Source organism: Taudactylus pleione, unplaced genomic scaffold (genome assembly GCF_031769625.1).
Source record: "Taudactylus pleione unplaced genomic scaffold, aTauple2 ptg000707l, whole genome shotgun sequence".
NCBI classification, from domain to species: Eukaryota; Metazoa; Chordata; class Amphibia; order Anura; family Myobatrachidae; genus Taudactylus; species Taudactylus pleione.
Window position 1 is genome coordinate 17230483 of NW_028285109.1, and position 21924 is coordinate 17252406.

The 21924-nt window shown below is 42.9% G+C and overlaps 1 protein-coding gene across 5 annotated transcripts in view; it reads left to right on the forward strand.

Moving 5' to 3' along the window:
- ARMH4 (armadillo like helical domain containing 4) overlaps positions 1 to 21924 on the forward strand; it is a 348598-nt gene that overhangs the window by 138899 nt on the left and 187775 nt on the right. For all 5 annotated transcript variants that reach the window (XM_088456484.1, XM_088456483.1, XM_088456487.1 and 2 more), the window contains one exon: positions 18336 to 18596. In XM_088456484.1, the coding sequence (XP_088312610.1) occupies positions 18336 to 18596 (261 nt within the window). The remainder of the gene's footprint in view (positions 1 to 18335; positions 18597 to 21924) is intronic.

The window sequence follows — 21924 nt, forward strand, 5'->3', positions numbered from 1 at the left end:
TTCAGCTTCATCAATGAACCTCAGGCATATTTGCAAATAGTTAAGCCTAATTATGAAGTGGGTATGGCTCGTGTGGATTGGGCAACATTTGTCTTCCATTTGTTGGTAGGCATTTAGGCCGGAATAAAATAACAGGAAGAGAACAATAGTGCAATTCAGCCATGAGCAATTCTGCCATGTACCGGCTTTTTTTAGGAGTTGGGTATGGGATCCTGATGGTCACAATGCCGACACTCAGAATACCAACAGCGGCCACTGGCATTTTGGCAAGAACTTCAATCCTAACGCTAACCCTAACTCTCCCCTCCACAGTCGAACCCTAACACTCACCCTAGTGCCTAACCCAAACCCAGCCCTCCCGCCGCCTAACCCTGACTCCCCCTCCTGCTGCCTAACCGACTCTACCCTCCCGCAGCCTAATTCTCCCCTCCTGCAGTCTAACCATAACACTCCCCCTAGTGCCTAACCCAAACCCACCCTCCCGCATCCTAATCCTGACTCTCCCCTCCCGCAGCCTAACCCTAACACTCCCTCTAGTGCTTAACTCTAACCCACCCCTCCTGCAGCCTAACTCTAACTCTTCCCTCTCGCAGCCTAACCCTGACTCTCCCCTCCCGCAGCCTAACTTTAACACTCCCCCTAGTGCCTAACCCAAACCCACCCCTCCCGCAGCCTAACTCTAACTCTCCCTTCCCGCAGCCTAACCCTAACACTCCCCCTAGTGCCTAACACTGACTCTTCCCTCCCGCAGCCTAACCCTAACACTCTGCCTAGTGGTTAACCCTAACCCACCCCTCCTGCAGCCTAACTCTATCTCTTCCCTCCCGCAGCCTAACCCTAACACTCCCCTTAGTGCTTAACCTTAACTCTCCCCTTCCGCAGCCTAACCCTAACACTATCCCTAGTGCCTAACCCTAACCCAACCCTCCCGCAGCCTAACCCTGACTCTCCCTCTCCCGCAGCCTAACTCTAACACTCCCCCTAGTGCCTAACCCACAAGGGGGAGTGTCTAACTCTCCCCTTCCACAGCCTAACCCTAACACTATCCCTAGTGCCTAACTCTGACTCTACCCTCCCACAGCCTAACCCTAACACTTCCCCTAGTGCCTAACCCTAACCCAACCATCCCACAGCCTAACCCTAGCTTTTCCCTCCCACAGCCTAACCCTGACTCTGCCTCTTCCGCAGCCTAACTCTAACACTCCCCCTAGTGCCTAACCCAAACCCACCCCTCCCGCAGCCTAACTCTCACCTCCCACAGACTATCCCTAACAGTCCCCCTAGTGCTTAACCCTAACACTCCCCCTAGTGCCTAACCCTAAACCACCCCTCCCGCAGCCTAACTCTAACTCTCACCTCCCACAGACTAACCCTAACAGTCCCCCTAGTGCTTAACCCTAACACTCCCCCTAGTGCCTAACCCTAACCCACCCGTCCTGCAGCCTAACTCTCCCCTCCCGCAGCCTAACCCTAACACTCACCCTAGTGCCTAACCCTAACCCACCCCTCCTGCAGCCTAACCCTAACTCTCCCCTTCCGCAGCCAAACCCTAACACTCCCCCTAGTGCTTAACCCTAAATCTCCCCTCCCGCAGCCGAACCCTAACACTCCCCCTAGTGCTTATCCCTAAATCTCCCCTCCCGCAGCCGAACCCTAACACTCCCCCTAGTGCCTAACCCTAACCCAACCATCCCGCAGCCTAACCCTTCCCTCCCACAGCCTAACCCTGACTCTCCCTCTCCCGCAGCCTAACTCTAACACTCCCCCTAGTGCCTAACCCACAAGGGGGAGTGTCTAACTTTCCCCTCCCACAGCCTAACCCTAACACTATCCCTAGTGCCTAACCCTGACTCTACCCTCCCACAGCCTAACCCTAACACTCCCCCTAGTGCCTAACCCTAACCCACCCCTCCCGCAGCCTAACCCTAACTCTCCCCTCCCGCAGCCTAACCCTGACTCTCCCCTCCCGCAGCCTAACCCTGACTCTCCCTCTCCTGCAGCCTATCTCTAACACTCCCCCTAGTGCCTAACCCAAACCCACCCCTCCCGCAGCCTAACTAACTCTCACCTCCCACAGACTAACCCTAACAGTCCCTCTAGTGCTTAACCCTAACAATCCCCCTAGTGCCTAACCCTAACCCACCCCTCCCGCAGCCTAACTCTCCCCTCCCGCAGCCTAACCCTAACACTCACCCTAGTGCCTAACCCTAACCCACCCCTCTTGCAGCCTAACCCTAACTCTCCCCTTCCGCAGCCAAACCCTAATACTCCCCCTAGTGCTTAACCCTAAATCTCCCCTCCCGCAGCCGAACCCTAACACTCTCCCTAGTGCTTATCCCTAAATCTCCCCTCCCGCAGCCGAACCCTAACACTCCCCCTAGTGCTTAACCCTAACCCACCCCTCCTGCAGCCTATCCCTAACTCTCCCTTTCCGCAGCCAAACCCTAACACTCCCCCTAGTGCTTAACCCTAACTCTCCCCTCCCGCAGCCTAACCCTAACACTCCCCCTAGTGCCAAACCCACCCCCCGCAGCCTAATCCTAACTCTCCACTACCCGCAGCCAAACCATAACACTCCTTCTAGTGCCCAACCCAAACCCACCCCTCCCACGGCCTATCCCTAACTCTCCCCTCCCGCATGCCTAACCCTTACTCTCCCCTCCCACAGCCTAAGCCTGACCGTCCCCTCCCGCAGCCTAATCCTATCATCCCCCTATTATGACCGTCAGCATTCTGACCATTGGGATATTGACTACACCTCCTACTTTATTATTATCAATCCCTGAGTGCAGAAGTGTATTGATGTGAAAATGTATTCAGGGTTATTGCACGCCATAAGCAATGTTTTATTTTCCATAAGACTTCAAGGTGCAGTGAGAGCCGATGTTGTCTTCTCTGGAAATATGGGCAGCATTTGGAAACACCAGCATTTCCATTCTGTTATCTGTAAAAATCGAGTTGTTTGCATTTTCTGTACAAGCTCATAAGTATATAGTGAGGGCCTCCATAGCAGAAAGACCAGTAGTGCCAGTCCTCCTTCATCGTCGGGTCCCATGGAAGCGTTTTTGTTGTTTTGGTAGTTCCGCCACTGATGCTAATGGGTTTGAGTTTGAGAGGGCAGCAGGTGATTGGTGGCTGTTACTCACAACCAATCATATGCTACCATACTTGGCACTTGGTACTTCCTCTTTCAAAGTTCCCTTTAGTATTTAGTACTAATTTGTAATAAGCGTGCATTAAATGGTGAGGCAGACAGGTTCATGTCGAAAATGACTGGGGTCATGTATAAGTAATTTATATAAACTAGTGAACCAAAAAAGATGAATAATAACAGATCCATGATGGTCTCTGCCTTAAATCTGTTAAAAAGGACACTGACCAATGGACATGACTAGTAAAAGATAACTGTAACACATGTTGCAGCTCCTATTAATGAACTGGCTGCTTATTTCAGCCACCGCTTTTTTACGAGTTTTTTCTGATTCATTCGTTTTGCAGTTCTCTCATGACTGGCACCACCAAGCTTTTTATTCAGCTTTTATTCAGTTTGCTGGCTTGCATGCTACATCTTCCCTCCAGCCGTGCAGAATTGCCGGAGTGGTACGTTGTCACTCAGCTGTCACTGTGTCATTACTTCTCCTGACTGCTCCACTGCCTCATTGATCCTCTGTCTTCTATTCATGCTCCCAACATTTCTTTTTCAACAGCTGCTACCCATCTGTCTTTATCATATATATCACTGCTTTTACTTGTAGGCTAGGCTAGGTGTACATCTTAAAAAAACAGATAATAATTGGGATGTTATATCCACTATGACCACATAGTAGGATTAATTCAGTATTTATGTATTAAATAGACAACACATTGTGTTTGTATATATATATATATATATATATATATATACATACACAGTCAGGTGCATAAATATTTGGACATTGACAGAATTTTCATATTTTGGCCTCTATTCACCACCACAATGGCTTTGAAATGATGTGCGTTAACTGCAGATTTTCAGATTTAATTTGAGAGTAATTACATCCAAATCAGATGAATGGTGTAGGAATTACAACAGTTTCTATATGTGCCTCCCACTTTTTAAGGGGCCAAAAGTAATGGGACTATCAACTCAAAAGCTATTTCATGGACAGGTGTGGGCTATTCCCTTGTTATTTCATTATTAATTAAGCAGGTAAAAGGTCTGGAGTTGATTCTAGGTGTGACATTTGCATTTGGAATCAGTTGCTGTCGACTCCAATATGAGATCCAAAGAGCTGTCACTATCAGTGTAGCAAGCCATCATTAGGCTGAAAAATCAAAACAAACCCATCAGAGAGATAGCAAAAACATTAGGTGTGGCCAAATCAACTGTTTGGAACATGCTTAAAAAGAAAGAACGCACTGGAGAGCTCAGCAACACCAAAAGACCCAGAAGACCACGGAAAACAACTGTGGTGGATGACAGAAGAATTATTTCCCTGGTGAAGTAAAACCCCTTCACAACAGTTGGCCAAATCAAGAACACTCTCCAGGAGGTAGGTGTATATGTTTCAAAGTCAACAATCAAGAGAAGACTTCACAAGAGTGAATATAGAGGGTTCACCACAAGATGTAAACCATTGGTGAGCCTCAAAAACAGGAAGACCAGATTAGAGTTTGCCAAACAACATCTAAAAAAGCCATTACAGTTCTGGAACAACATCCTATGGACAGATGAGACAAAGATCAACTTGTACCAGAGTGATGGGAAGAGAAGAGTATGGAGAAGGAAAGGAACTGCTCATGATCCAAAACATACCACCTCATCAGTGAAGTATGGTGGTGGTAGTGTCATGGCGTGGGCATGTATGGCTGCCAATGGAACTGGTTCCCTTGTATTTATTGATGATGTGACTGCTGACAAAAGCAGCAGAATGAATTCTGAAGTGTTTCGGGAAATATTATATGCTCATATTCAGTCAAATGCTTCAGAACTCATTGGACGGCGCTTCACAGTGCAGATGGACAATGACCCGAAGCATACTGCAAAAGCAACCAAAGAGTTTTTTAAGGCTAAAAAGTGGAATGTTATTCAATGGCCAAGTCAATCCCCTGACGTGAATCCGATTGAGCATGCATTTCACTTGATGAAGACAAAACGAAGGGAAAATGCCCCAAGAATAAGCAGGAACTGAAGACATTTGCAGTAGAGGCCTGGCAGAGCATCACCAGGAATGAAACCCAGCGTCTGGTGATGTCTATGCGTTCCAGACTTCAGGCTGTAATTGCCTGCAAAGGATTTGCAACAAAGTATTAAAAAGTGAAAGTTAGATTTAGGATTGTTTAGTTTGTCCCATTACTTTTGGTCCCTTAAAAAGTGGGAGGCACATATAGAAACCGTTGTAATTCCTGCACCATTCACCTGATTTGGATGTAATTACCCTCAAATTAAATCTGAAAGTCTGCAGTTAAATCACATCTTGTTTGTTTCATTTCAAAGCCATTGTGGTGGTGAATAGAGGCCAAAATATGAAAATTCTGTCAATGTCCCAATATTTATGCACCTGAGATCAGCACTAAATTATAGGTAAATGACAGAAAAAATATATATATGGGGATTCAATTGCCCCCCTATAAGTGCTATGGCAGCTATATCCTACAGTTATTGTTTCTCAGCAGGTATACCAATATACAATGTATTATATATATGTTTAATTGAACCAAAGTTAGCCTAATATGTCTACCTGTTGTATATAGACAGTGATTCCAAACTTACAGGTTCAATGTTGCACTAGATCATAAAACAGCAATCTATGCAGAAATCTAATAATTCATAACATATATATATATATATATATATATATATATATATATATATATATATATATATTTCATCCTAAATAGTAAAAATATTCACTTGATTGCCCAGATTTATATATTATTAAAGCGTACACATATATTGATTGAATTCCAGCACAAAATCGCACTTCAACAGGATAAATCCTGCAAGCCTAAAATATGTGCATAGTTTCTGATTCCACCTAGAATCTGTGAGAATCAAAAGAAAGCCTTCAGAATATGCCACTTTAATATCCTAATCAATTATATTCTTTATTAGGCTAAATTTGGTTCAATTAAACATATATATATAATAAATTGTATATTGGTATACCCGCTGAGAAACAATAACTGTAGGATATAGCTGCCATAGCACTTATAGGGGGGCAATTGAATCCCCATATATATATTTTTTCTGTCATTTACCTATAATTTAGTGCTGATCTATAATAATTTTTCGCCTCACCAAGCATCAATTAATTAATGATTATATTCCAATGGGGGAGACTTATTCATATGTTTAAATTTAAAACTCTAAGGGCCGTATTTAATTTGAGACGAAAAGTCAGTTTTCGGTCATTTTCGTCTGCTTGGCTTTTACCCCGTATTCAATTTGGAAGACTTTCTGCCTAGGCGGAAAGTCAATGCAATGTAATAGGCGAAAAAGTATTGCCTATGAATAGCAGGCGGAAAAAAGTGCAGAATTGGGATTTTGGGTGCAACGTTGCGGGAACCCCCGTGCAGCCTTCAGATAGTCCCCCAAAGGTAATCTGTGTCAAAAAAAAAAAAAAAAAACCACTTAAGGACACCCCAAAAAATCACTTTGAATTTGGGAGCAAAAAAAAAAAAAAAGGAGGGACAAAGTTAAAAACTAGCAAACTTGACTCAGCGGGGGTCCCCAAGTATGCCCCTGATGTTTTTTTCATTGCAGCTGCTTACGGCAGGTGGGTTTTTCACGATTTTTTTCAACTCACTTTAGCAGCTTTAAAATATGCTGAACCACATTTTCAAGTACCCCAAATTTGCTGGGCATAGTTATTTTTCCCTAAAAAAAACTTATAAATGCTCTTCTGCATCACCTTATTCAAAGCCGCATTTATGCACCAGCCGCGGCTATTAGAAACCCTGACTTCCTTCAGGAGATAAAAATGGGGGTACCCTTTGTCATCCCCTATGTCTACACATCTTTAGGGTGGTCCCTGGATTATTTCCCGAAAATTCCTGTTGTGTTTAACCTGTTAAAAAAGGGGTTAAAAGTTTTAAAAAACAAACACCAGGCTGCAGGGGCTAGTCCTGGTTTTAAATATAGGGGGAAAAAAAGACGTGGGTATCCCCCTATATTAAAGACCAGCACCAGACCCAAACGACTGGGGTGTAAAGCCACAGCCCGGAGACCCAATCACCGGGACTCCAGGTCCAAAGCATTAGCACCCCAAGTCGGTCAGCGCAAGCCGGTGATCTCGGGGGAGTCGGGGACCCCCCAAAGAAGGGTCCCCCCCCTCCCGAGCACCACAGGCTTACGCTGAAAGCCGGGGCTCTTCCCCATACCCCTGGAGCATTGGGTATGGGGGTAATGGGGGGGCCAAGTAATGTAAAACTATTGTATTTTACAGTGGAACTAAAAGTGCCAGCATGCCTGCCATTTTGCACTTGTGGAACTACAAGTGCCAGCAGACATGCGGCACCTGTAACTTCACTGTAAAATAAATAAATAAAGACAAAACACACACACACCGTGATTAGTATAACTTTATTACACACACCTACCCATTCACACATACTTACCTATACCAGATGTTTCTGTCCCCTTGTCCAGTAGAAAATCCTTAATGACTGGCCCTGCAAACAAAAAAACAAACTCAACTATATCCTGGCGCTGGTCTCTGCAGTAATCCATGAACTTGGCAAAACAAAAAAACGAGTTCACGATTCACGTACCCAGAATCTTTATGTGTGTTGCCACACATACAGATCCCTCCCGAATGCCAGCTGACGGGACTGCACGAGGCTTGCGCGTCCCGTCAGCTAATCAGCGGCCACGCTGACTTTAGAGCGGCCGCTGATTGGCTCCGGTTACTGACAGTTCCCACGTGGGAACTGTCAGGTGGGACCTGTCACGTGGGAACTGTCTGTAGCCGGAGCCAATCAGCGGCGACTCTAAAGTCAGTGCGGCCGCTGATTGGCTGAAAAAGGGTTTAGCACTGGATGACTCATTTTCAGAGGTTACAGCATCCCCATATAGAAAGGTAAGGTCATTGCTGTTTCTGCTCAAGTTACAAAACTGTTACCGCAAAAAACATGACTGCAGCTGATTCTGGCAGTAGGGATGCTGTGTAGTTGGTGGGGAGGTAAAAGAGTGCAGATTTTCATTCCCTCCCCCAGCAAGATGGTTACCCTAGGTTTATTGAGAAGTGACAATTCAGGTCGGTTACACTGCACATGTCTTCATATCCTGCCTACAGTATGTGCCCTGCTTTCTGTAATGCAATCAGAATAGCTGTCACAAATCATGTCACTGATGAATTGCACCACCGTTGTGGGCTTTCATGAGGAGCCCAGCCCCAGTTACGGCAGCAGCTGTCTCCTTTTGTGAATTGCAGCGGTAACGCGTTTTGTACTGTTGCAGTATTAGTAGGTGCACGTAAATATACCCCAGAGTATTTATCTTTTAAAGCTCTGTTAACTTTTAGATTCTGGATTGTTTTTACATTGAATGTCTTTTTGGTTTATTAGTGATCCCCACTTATTTAATGTATGTTATTCCACTCACTTATTACATTTCCAAGGCTCAGCCAGACAATTGGTTCTTGCAGTCAGGCTAATATTCCCAGTTTGGAAATGCAATCATCTGATTTAACAAGCATGAAACCAGCCATGGAACGCAAATGCCTGTGGTCCTATTCCAGGCGTTTCCTGCAGCCTGTGGCAGAATCAGGGGAATTTTAAGTGAAATAATAAATATAATAATAATTATATATATATATATATATATATTAGGGGTGTGCACCGGCCACTTTTCGTGTTTTGGTTTTGGATCTGGATCTTTCTTCGTGTTTTGGATCTGGATTGGTTTTGCCAAAACCACCCTTCCGTGTTTTGGGTTCTGGGTTTTGTGTTTTGGATCTGTATTTTTTTTAAAAAAAGCATAAAAACAGCTAAAATCACAGATTTTGTGTGTTTTTCTGCTCCTATGCTATTATTAACCTCAATAACCTTAATTTCCACTCATTTCCAGTCTATTCTCAACACCTCACACCTCACAATAGTGTTTTTATATCCAAAAGGTTGCACCGAGGTAGCTGGATGACTATGCTAAGAGATACGAGTGGGCAGCACAAACACGTGGTCCATCTAGGAGTGACACTGCAGTGGCAGACAGGATGGCAGTTTTAAAAACTAGGCCCCAAACAGTACATAATTCAAAGAAAAAAAAGAGGTGCAAGATGGAATTGTCCTTGGGCCCTCCAACCCACCCTTATGTTGTATAAACAGGACATGCACACTTTAACAAACCAAACATTTCAGCGCCAGGGTCTGCCACACGACTGTGGCTGAAATGATTAGTTCGTTTGGGCCCCCACAAAACAAGCTGGCAATTAATTTGTCCCTGCACAAACTGGCTCTACGGAGGCAAGATGTCGTCCTCATCCTCCTCATCCACCGATTCCTCACCCTCTTCAGTGTTGTGTACATCCTCATCCTCACTGAGTATTAATTTGCCTCCTCTGGAATCCACAACCACAGGTCCCTCTGTACGTTCTGGAGGCTGGTCTCCCTGGAAGAGTTGATAATTCATTTTATGAACATCATCTTCTCCACATTTTGTGGAAGCAACCTCCTACGCCTTTCGCTGACAAGGTTCCCGGCTGCACTAAACACTTTTTCGGAGTACACACTGGAGGGGGGCAACTCAGGTAAAATAGAGCCAGTTTGTACAGGGACCTCCAAATTGCTTCTTTTTCCTGCCAGTACAGGTACGGACTGTCTGACATGCCTACTTGGATGCTGTCACCGATGTAATCCTTTAACAGACAGACGCACGCTTGTCGCTGCTGCTTTAAGGATGCAGGTGCGGCTACAGGTCACACATTTCACAGAGACAGAAAAAAAAAGAAGAATATTTTTATTGTTTGTGGAGTGCACTTTGAGGGTTACACCACCCTTTAACAGACAGACGCACGCTTGTCGCTGCTGCTTTGAGGACAGTATCATATGCAGTGACAGTAGACTTGTCAGAAATTGTTGGCATGTCCTTCAGTCCGGACCAGATGTCCAAACCGGCCCTTGACTTATGACACAGGCGCACGCTTGGCACTGCTACTGTGTTGATGCACGTGCGGCTACATCGCACACAAGTCACAAACACATAAAAAAATAGTTTTTTATTTTTTGGAGCACTTTGAGGGTTACACCACCCTTTAACAGACAGACGCACGCTTGTCGCTGCTGCTTTGAGGATGCAAGTGCGGCTACAGCCCACACATTTCACAAAGAGAAAAGAAAAGAAGAATTTTTTTATTGTTTGTGGAGCGCACTTTGAGGGTTACACCACCCTTTAACAGACAGACGCACGCTTGTCGCTGCTGCTTTGAGGATGCAAGTGCGGCTACAGCCCACACATTTCACAAAGAGAAAAGAAAAGAAGAATTTTTTTATTTTTGTGGAGTGCACTTTGAGGGTTACACCACCCTTTAACAGACAGACACACGCTTGTCGCTGCTGCTTTGAGGATGTAGGTGGAATCTAGACGGGATTTGGAACCGGGGACACACTACCTCCATCAATTGTCTAAATCCCACTGCACTAATGGCGGATACCGGACGCACGTCTAACACCAACATAGCAGTCAAGGCCTCAGTTATACGTTTTGCTTCAGGATGACTGCTGTCGTACTTCATCCTCATCGCTAGGGACTGTTGGAGGGTCAATTGTTTAGTAAAAGTAGTGGTGTTCCTACTTCCTCTCTGGGATGATGAACAACTCCCAGCAGCAGCAACAGCACAAGGAGGAAGTGGTTCTTGATCTTTCGGAGAAAGTTTGGTCCTCCATTTATGTTATATTGATATATACGTGCGGCTAAGGCGCACACAAACACAGAAAATATTTTTTTATTTTTGCTGGAGAGTAGTGCACTTTGTGGGTTACACCACCCTTTAAGAAATGAGCCAGCCGGCTCTTTACTTATGGGACACAGGCGCACGCTTGGCGCTGCTCCTTTGTTGATGCACGTGCAGCCACAGTGCACACAATTCACAAACACAGAAAATATTTTTTTATTTGGTTTGGAGTGTACTTTGCGGGTTACAGCACCCTTTAACGGTCAAGCCAGCCGGCCCTTTACTTATGACACAGGCGCACGCTTGCCACTACTTTGTTGATGCACATGCGGCTACTGCGCACACAATTCACAAACACAGAAAATATTTTTTTATTTGGTTTGGAGTGTACTTTGGGGGTTACAGCACCCTTTAACGGTCAAGCCAGCCGGCCCTTTACTTATGACACAGGCGCACGCTTGGCACTACTTTGTTGATGCACGTGCGGCTACTGCACACACAATTCACAAACACAGAAAAAATATTATTTTTTTTAGCACTTGGGGGGAGCACCCCTGACGGACAGAGCACCCCCTGGACAACACTACAGCACCCCTTTAGGACTGGGACACTGCACAGGACTTTGGAGTGGACACAGCCCCTATGGACAACTGACTGCACAATACAGTCCAGCCAGCCCCTATGGACTTTGAAGTAGTGGACACAGCCCCTATTAACAACAGCAGCACAGCACAACACAGCCAGCCCCTATGGACTTTGAAGTAGTGGACACAGCCCCTATGGACAACAGCAGCACAGCACAGCGCAGCACAACACTACTCTGCACTACACTACACTACACTACACAGCCTAGCCAGCCCTAACTCCCACCCTCCCTCTTCACTGTCCACAGCCGAGTGAGAAAATGGCGCCAACGCGGGTACCTTATATAGGATCCAAAACCCGCGAGACCCGGAAGGCGGGATGATGACGTTTTGCCTCGATTTCAGATCCGAGTCAGGCGGGAAAAGTCGAGCCTGACTCGGATCGGCCTCGGATCGGGGGGGCTCGGATTTCAGAAATCCGAACCCTCTCACCCCTAGTATGTACTGTATATGTCTGTGTGTTAGTGTATATATATGTGTATGTATTGTATATGTCTGTGTGTTAGTGTGTATATATGTGTATGTATTGTATATGTCTCTGTGTTAGTGTGTATATACTGTATATGTCTGTGTGTTAGTGTGTATATATGTGTATGTACTGTATTTCTGTTAGTGTGTGTATATATGTGTATGTACTGTATATGTATATGTGTTAGTGTGTATATATGTACTGTATATGTCTATGTGTTAGTGTGTATATATATACTGTATATGTCTATGTGTTAGTGTGTATATATGTGTATATGCCTGTGTGTTAGTGTGTATATATGTGTATGTACTGTATACCTCTATGTGTTAGTGTGTATATAATATATATGTGTATGTACTGTATATGTCTGTGTGTTAGTGTGCATATATGTGTATGTACTGTATATGTCTGTGTGTTAGTGTGTATATATGTGTATGTACTGTATATATCTGTGTGTTAGTGTGTATATATGTGTATGTACTGTATATGTCTGTGTGTTAGTGTGTATGTATGTGTATGTACTGTATATGTCAGTGTTAGTGTGTATATATGTCTGTGTTAGTGTGTATATATGTGTATGTACTGTATATGTATGTGTTAGTGTGTATATATGTGTATGTACTGTATATGTCTGTGTGTTAGTGTGTATATATGTGTATGTACTGTATATGTTTGTGTGTTAGTGTGTATATATGTGTATGTACTTTATATGTATGTGTGTTAGTGTGTATATATGTGTATGTACTTTTTATGTATGTGTGTTAGTGTGTATATATGTGTATGTACTGTATATATCTGTGTGTTAGTGTGTATATATATATATGTATGTACTGTATATGTCAGTGTTAGTGTGTATAAACTGTATGTCTATGTGTTAGTGTGTATATATGTGTATATACTGTATATGTCTGTGTGTTAGTGTGTATTTATGTGTATGTACTGTATATGTCTATGTGTTAGTGTGTATATATGTGTATATACTGTATATGTCTGTGTGTTAGTGTGTATGTACTGTATATGTCTGTGTGTTAGTGTGTATATATGTGTATGTACTGTATATGTCTGTGTGTTAGTGTGTATATATGTGTATGTACTGTATATGTCTGTGTGTTAGTGTGTATATATGTGTATGTACTGTATATGTCTGTGTTAGTGTGTATGTTCTGTATATGTCTGTTAGTGTGTATATATGTGTATGTATGTATGTATGTGTTAGTGTGTATAAATGTGTATGTCTATGCATTTGTATGTATGTATGTATGTGTTAGTGTGTATGTACTGTATATGTCTGTGTGTTAGTGTGTATATATGTGTATATACTGTATATGTCTATGTGTTAGTGTGTATATATGTGTATATACTGTATATGTCTGTGTGTTAGTGTGTATATATGTGCATGTACTGCATATGTCTGTGTTAGTGTGTATGTACTGTATATGTCTGTGTTAGCAAGGCCGCAACTAGGGGGGGGCTAGAGGTGCACGTGCACTGGGTGCCGGAATGCAGGGGGTGAAAAAGGGTTGACTCGCAGTGGCTTGGGGGCTGCAGATTCAGAAAATGGCCATCCAAAAATGGTCACCGCCAAGGAGGAGACAGATACTAGAGGTCCTTACTGGCAACCCCATGGCAAGGAGCATGAAACCCCCTGGCAACGAGCATGAAACCCCCTGGCAACGAGCATGTAACCCCTGGCAATGAGCATGTAACCCCTGGCAACGAGCATAAACCCCATGGCAACGAGCATGGAACCCCTGGTAATGAGCATAAAACCCCTGACAATTTTAAAGTAATTAGAAGCCTTACTGTGGGGCATAAAATGGTGTCAGGGAAATATGTAAGTGGTACTTTGGTAGTAGGCATTACAGTGTGTGGCATAATGTGTAATGGGCATTATGGTGTGTGGAATAATGTAAGTCACTAAATCCAGGTACGGGCAGGGAGGGGGCGCAAAATGACTGCCTTGCACCGGGTGACAGATATCCTAGTTTCGGCCCTGGTGTTAGTGTGTATGTACTGTATATGTCTATGAATTAGTGTGTATATATGTGTATGTACTGTATATATCTGTGTTAGTGTGTATATATGTGTATGTACTGTATATGTCTGTGTGAGTATGTGTATATTTGTGTATGTACTGTATATGTCTATGTGTTAGTGTGTATATACTGTATATGTCTGTGTGTTAGTGTGTATATATGTGTATGTACTGTATATGTCTGTGTGTTAGTGTGTATATATGTGTATGTAGTGTATATGTCTGTGTGTCAGTGTGTATATATGTGTATGTACTGTATATGTCTGTGTGTTAGTGTGTAAATATGTGTATGTACTGTATATATCTGTGTGTTAATGTGTATATATATATATGTATGTACTGTATATGTCTGTGTGTTAGTGTGTATATATGTGTATGTACTGTATATGTCAGTGTTAGTGTGTATAAACTGTATGTCTATGTGTTAGTGTGTATATATGTATATGTCTGTGTGTTAGTGTGTATATATGTGTATGTACTTTTTATGTATGTGTGTTAGTGTGTATATATGTGTATGTACTGTATATATCTGTGTGTTAGTGTATATATATATGTATGTACTGTATATGTCAGTGTTAGTGTGTATATAAACTGTATGTCTATGTGTTAGTGTGTATATATGTGTATATACTGTATATGTTTGTGTGTTAGTGTGTATATGTGTATGTACTTTATATGTATGTGTGTTAGTGTGTATATATGTGTATGTACTGTTTATGTCTGTGTGTTAGTGTGTATATATGTGTATGTACTTTATATGTATGTGTGTTAGTGTGTATATATGTGTATGTACTGTATATATCTGTGTGTTAGTGTGGATATATATGTATGTACTGTATATGTCAGTGTTAGTGTGTATAAACTGTATGTCTATGTGTTAGTGTGTATATACTGTATATGTTTGTGTGTTAGTGTGTATATATGTGTATGTACTTTATAGGTATGTGTGTTAGTGTGTATATATGTGTATGTACTTTATATGTCTGTGTTAGTGTGTATATATGTGTATGTACTGTATATGTCTGTGTGTTAGTGTGTGTATATGTGTATGTACTGTATATGTCTGTTTGTTAGTGTGTATATATGTGTATTTACTGTATATGTCTGTGTTAGTGTGTATATATGTGCATGTACTGTATATGTCTGTGTGTTAGTGTGTATATATGTGTATATACTGTATATGTCTGTGTGTTAGTGTGTATGTACTGTATATGTATGTGTGTTAGTGTGTATATATGTGTATGTACTGTATATGTCTGTGTGTTAGTGTGTATATATGTGTATGTACTGTATATGTCTGTGTGTTAGTGTGTATATATGTGTATGTACTGTATATGTCTATGTGTTAGTGTGTATATATGTGTATGTACTGTATATGTCTGTGTTAGTGTGTATGTACTGTATATGTCTGTGTGTCAGTGTGTATATATGTGTATGTACTGTATATGTCTGTGTTAGTGTGTATGTTCTGTATATGTCTGTTAGTGTGTATATATGTGTATGTATGTATGTGTTAGTGTGTATAAATGTGTATGTCTGCATGCATGTGTATGTCTGTACGTATGTGTTAGTGTATATATATATATATATATATATATATATGTATGTGTGTATGTACTGTATATGTCTGTGTGTTAGTGTGTATATATGTGTATATACTGTATATGTCTATGTGTTAGTGTGTATATATGTGTATATGTCTGTGTGTTAGTGTGTGTACGTATGTGTTAGTGTATATATATATATATATATATATGTATGTGTGTATGTACTGTATATGTCTGTGTGTTAGTGTGTATATATATGTGTATATACTGTATATGTCTATGTGTTAGTGTGTATATATATGTGTATATACTGTATATGTCTATGTGTTAGTGTGTATATATGTGTATATGTCTGTGTGTTAGTGTGTATATATGTGTATATGTCTGTGTGTTAGTGTGTATATATGTGTATGCACTGTATGTGTCTATGAATTAGTGTGTATATATGTGTATGTACTGTATATGTCTATGTGTTAGTGTGTATATATGTGTATGTACTGTATATGTCTGTGTGTTAGTGTGTATATGTGTATGTACTGTATATGTCTATGTGTTATTGTGTTTATATGTGTATGTACTATATATGTCTATGTGTTAGTGTGTATATATGTGTATATATGTGTATATACTGTATATGTCTGTGTTAGTGTGTATATATGTGTATGTACTATATATGTCTGTGTGTTAGTGTGTATATATGTGTATGTACTGTATATGTCTATGTGTTAGTGTGTATATACATACACACGCTTCCATGTTTTAGACAGGTGTTTAGTTTTCTTTCCAATTAATCTGGCATGTGTATTTGCTACATTTTTGCATTTATAAGCTGGGAAATTTATATATTTCTTGAGAACAAATTGTTTTTAGACAAGATTGGAACAAGGCCCCTACTGGCCATGGTTATGATGCATGCTTCAACAGTCATTTTAGAACAGGTATGAATATCCAGTTTAAATGCAGTTGACTTAATACACCAGCGATCCCCAGATTGCCGGGATTGGAGGATCAGGCAATCTGTCGACTGGTGTATGGGTAGGGCCGCAACTAGGGGGGGGGGGCTAGGGGAGCGTGTGCACCGGGTGACAGATTTGAGGGGGTGCCGCAGGGCCGCTCCAGGGTCATGAGGAACTAGCGGCGGTGCAGCCAGTGCATTGCACTGGAGCCTGCCGCAATAAAGTGACCCGCGGCCAGTGTCAATAACAGCAGGCAAGCAAGGCATGCTGGTGGCTGCCACGGGAGAAGCTAGGAGACAGTCGGGTTGGAGGAGAGGCAGAGATAGTCCCTCCCCTTCCCTCCACTCATCACACCCCGGCGCCTCTTCTCTAAACTGGTGCGACTCCGCACTTCCTGCTGTTTCCACGGCACCGTCGGGAGTCTGAAGTGTCCGGCATAAAGACCATGGCAGCCAGTGGAGAAGAGCCTCCCTCCCTGGCCCCTGCCTGCCAGCCCAGCCCTGCACATCACATCACATCCCAGCCCTGCCTGCTCCCGCAAATAGTAAATTAAAGCTTCTTATTTCTGAGTGTATGTCTGTATCAAAAATAGCCTGCACTCACCAGTTTGTAAGTTTGTAGAATAGAAAACAAATTATTTATTAAATTTGTTAGCAAGTGTTTCTTCATAAAGTAATTTATTATATATATATATATATATATATATAATATTTTGCATACCTCCCAACTGTCCCCATTTCAGCGGGACCACTTTTTGAAGATTGTACTGCTATACCACCTGCAGGCCACAGTGTCCTGCAGTCCGGAGGGAGGTTGTTTGGGCACTGTCGCGCATGCGCTCTTCATCCGCATTGAGACGGGAGACAATGGGGCTGCCCCACAGTTCTCAGAGCTCTGGCCAAGCCCACAGCATGGCAAGAACAAGGACATGTCTCGCAGACCCACCCCAAAAATGGGGCTGCTCGTCACAAACGGGGGGGGGGGGGCACCAAATACTGTTTCGGCCTTGGTATGGGCCCCTTAACACGACACCTAAATCACCTTTTAAACCTGATTATCAAATATACAATTCACACCATGGGGTATATTTACTAAAGTGTATATTTTTAGAAGTGGAGATGTTGCCCATAGCAACCAATCAGATTATAGCTATTATCTTATCGAAGGTGCTAGATAAATGTTAAGCAGAATCTGAATGGTTGCTATGGGGATCATCTCCACTTCTAAAAACTCTCACTTTAGTAATTATAAACCCATGTTGGATATTTAAATGCTATAGATTTTTGCCATTACAATTTCCCGTACCAAACTAACATAAGCCTTTCCACAAATTAGAATCAACATACCTGCAAACAGACACACACAAGAGAATCCTCTGTACTGCCATTACTATTCTGATGCTCTGACTGCATGCTGTTCTAACCCCGCCCTCTTCATCTTCTGCTCCTCTGTGTGTAATATAGTATATGAATAAATGCAATAGGTGCTGTAAAGCTTTCCAACATAAAGGTAAAAATGCCCACATTAAATCCTGAATGTTCCTTTCTCCCACCTGCCATTGTATACCGTGTGAAGGTTCCGATAAAACTTGTAGGATATAACTGGATCATTTCTCAGTTAGTGTTTATTTTGTAATTACAGCTCAGTTGTATTTTCTTTTGGATATTTAGTTGTTTGTATTTTTACAAACCTGTAGAAATACTCAGTACATATTCTCCAAAGCACCCACTGCTGTCTGCTGCCACATGCCCTTGGGTATTATTCTGTGCATGATGTCTCCCTCTAACCTCCTACTTTGTTCCTGCCGGTACAGAGGGTGATGAGGAAGACGAAGAAGATGAAGAGGAAGATGATGATGAGGTGGATGAAGATGATGAAGACGAGGAGGAGGATGATAAGGATAATGATTCGGTGGATGACAGTTCAGAGAAAGATTCGGATCTTCCGCTGTACACCCTCCCTGGCCTGTCCTCTCAAGAACCTATTGAAGATGATTCTAATGTGGCCCTGATTGAAGGGGCAGCTTATCAAGTTCCCGACACCATGGAGTGGGAGCAGCAGAATCAAGGACTAGGTAGGTTAACTTACTGATTCTCATTCGTAGTATCTGGAGAAAGTGTTTGCACATATAAGTACGTATAGTGTTGCTCAGGCGTGTCACTAAGGGGGTGACTGCACTGGGTCACACCAAAATGACTGATGCCGGGAGCGGCTGCTGCACTGTGACGTTATCTCGCCTCGCCCGCTCCCGGTCACTGAGGAAGAGCCGGCACTGTATCAATAAGGAAAGTTCTGATTATTTTGTTGAGATGTTCAGTAAGTGCTGAAATGCCGGTGTATTTCTTACTGTTTATGCTTTTCGGTATTATTTCATTTATGAGTATATTGTTATATGCATTTGCCTTCAACTTCCACAATATTTGCTTTGTTACTGATTAATAAGCCTAATACATGAATGTAACAGTAGATTTTAATGGTAAAATTAACATAATTTTGAGTTAGTTCTTAAACGTTTTGACTTCAAATTCATTATTTTCTTAACAAATTTTGACTTTAACCACATGAAACTATGTAAATGTTAGCACCTTTAGGCTATGCGTATGATATTGTAATTTAAAGGTATTTTAATTTTGCTAATTGTTTTTGTCACCACTATTGGCAATTACATTGAGGAATATATACGGGAATTACGATTTGCATGTAACATTAATACAGGAGGAGGGCCATTGGTGGGGGGGGTTACCCCATGAGTTACCGCACTGGGTGCCACCAACCCTGATGCCACCACTGGTGTTGCTCTGTATCTGTGATTCCCAAAGTGTAGGACGCAGGGTTGTTCAAGGTGGGCTCTAAGCGGCAATGGGGCAGCTGGGTGCACTATAATGCTAAGCAGGAGATGACAGAACACAGCCTCTTTTTTCAAGGTGGTTACTGTGCAACTTATTTCTTCATAGAAAGTTCTCCCTGCCTCCCCTTTGGTAACATTTGCTATGACAGGCTGCAACGGGACCCCCTTTCCTCTGTATAACAGGCATGCTTGCTGGGTGGCAGCAACCCAGAAGTACACAGAGAGGAACTGGTATGTCATCATCATTTCCTCTATGTTACATGGATCATTAAAAGTCAGGACAGGTTAGTGTGTGCAATTCAAGGCCCTTATACCTATGTGCAGTGAGAGTGGCAGTAAGAAGGGAAAATAGACCGCATGTGGGGAGATGTGTGTGTGACAGAATCACAGCTGAGCTAAGGAGCAGTGAGTGAGAAAAATGGAGAGGGGCAGTGGCACCACTGGGGTCGATGAGACCCAGTGTTGCAATAGACCCTCTGCTTGTCCAAAAAGGGGTGTGTCCTAAATGAAAAGGGGTGTGGTGTCACTCTAGGGGCGTGTCCAGCACTCCCTGAGATGCCGGGTTGCCCCCAGAGACTTTCCCAACACTTCTGGCTCCTCCCCACTGACCAGCAGCCAGGCGCTGCGCGATAACCACACAATGCAGCTCCTGGACATTGAGGAGTAGGTGGTATTATGGTGTTACCCCCTGGGTGGGTGACATCCAGTGCAGTCCGCACCCACCCCTGGTGACACCACTGGAGAGGGGTCCGGGGAAGCCAGCTAAGACATATCACGGAGGTGGATAGGTGGTGGTGGTAGATTATGGTACAGCATAAGCAGTTCTATATTTCCTCTCATCTGGTGTAATATTGTTGTGACTTTTTAGCTCTTGTGTAACCGCAAGTCCAGCAGGTATCCCATGAGCAAATGCAGATGTTATGTACAGTTTTATGCTGCATAAACAAGATAAATCTGTATACATTTTATAACATTTACTTTTAAGAGCTGCCAGCTAGGGGCTAAATGTCCATCTGTCACCATTGCTTATTGTGTTCCATTATTAATATAATTTATCAATACTGTTTTATGTTATTAATTAAGTAAAAACTTGAATAAACATTATGAACAATTTTCTATGAGTAATGAGCCCAATGTATGGGAGGCAGCCCAATAATTTGTGAATCTAATCTATATTTACTGACAACATAGCAAATATTAATGTTTTTTGCACTAACATGTAAGTGAATGTAAGCTCTTACGAGCAGGGCCCTCTACCCTCTTGTGCGTCTCCTTACTTTACTTTCATCTACTCCTTACTCCCCACTAGGGCACCTAACATTTGGTTACTTATGCTTTGCTGCTTATGTGGGTGTTATGGTCGCTAATGTAGCAATGTATATTATCCATGTCCTTGTCCTGCACTGTATTGTATTGTACTGTAAGTCACTGGTCACTAATTAGTTTATGTACTTTATAAGGAGCTGCGGAAGACTTCTGGCGCCATATAAATAAATGATAATAATAATAATAATAATAATAAAAGTCCCTTAATGTAAATATAGTAGTATAGTAAGATCTGAAGACTGGGGGAAAATCCAACCATTGGTACTGGCGTGATTATGTGCCGTCTTCAACAAATGCTACAATGGGCAGAAATTCTGCACAGGTTTACTTTAGCAAACACCAGACACAGGGCCTGATTCAGCAAGGATCGTAGTTGCTAAGACGCACGCAATCAGCCGATGTGCGTGCGCGAACTAACTATTGCAATCGGGACTGCGACTGCAGAGGCTACGCAGACCCATCATAGAGTGATTGTCAGGAAGTGCCATTTGTGGGTGGCATTGGGGGGATGGTCGGTCAAACGCAGGCGTGCCAGTATATTTCAACGCCTTTGCATGGGTGTGCATAAATTATCCACTGCGATACCATACGCAGCCTGAGGCCTCATAGCGTGCTCTGAAGTTAGTAATTCCTGAGTAAGGTCTGACCTGCATTAACTGTGCATATGGGTCCGATGGTACTCAATTGTACCGATGTTTTTGCAGTCTTGCTAACCATTACGGTTGTGCGTGTAGGTGCGGCGGCATTGCGATCTCTATGGATTAGCATACTATCGCAGTTGAACTGCGTGTGTACGCTATATTGCAATCCGTAGTGAATCAGGCCCACATAAGCCTGTTTGTTTGCAGTGTGTAGTGTGCGTGAAGTATTTTATAGAGAAATCTTGAGTAGCTTTACTCCAGCCCTGGTGTCTAACATAAAGGGGGAGATGTATTTACGGCAAAATGCGGTAAAACCCCCGAAAATGCAGTTTTCGGGGGTTTTACCGCATTCCCCGTATGTATTAAGCAGCAGAATGCTGCTGCTTCGCGTCGCTAGGTAACGCCACCTTCAGGGGGCGTTACCCAATAGAAGCCTATGGGCTTCTTAGCGCGACGCTCGGGGCTGGGAGGGATCCGATCGGATCCCTCCCATGAGTCCCCGCGGCCCGCGTCCTTCTGCGCATGCGCAGAAGGACTTCTGAGTGTTCTACCCGGAAGTCCCTCTGCCCGGCAGCATCGCAAAGGAC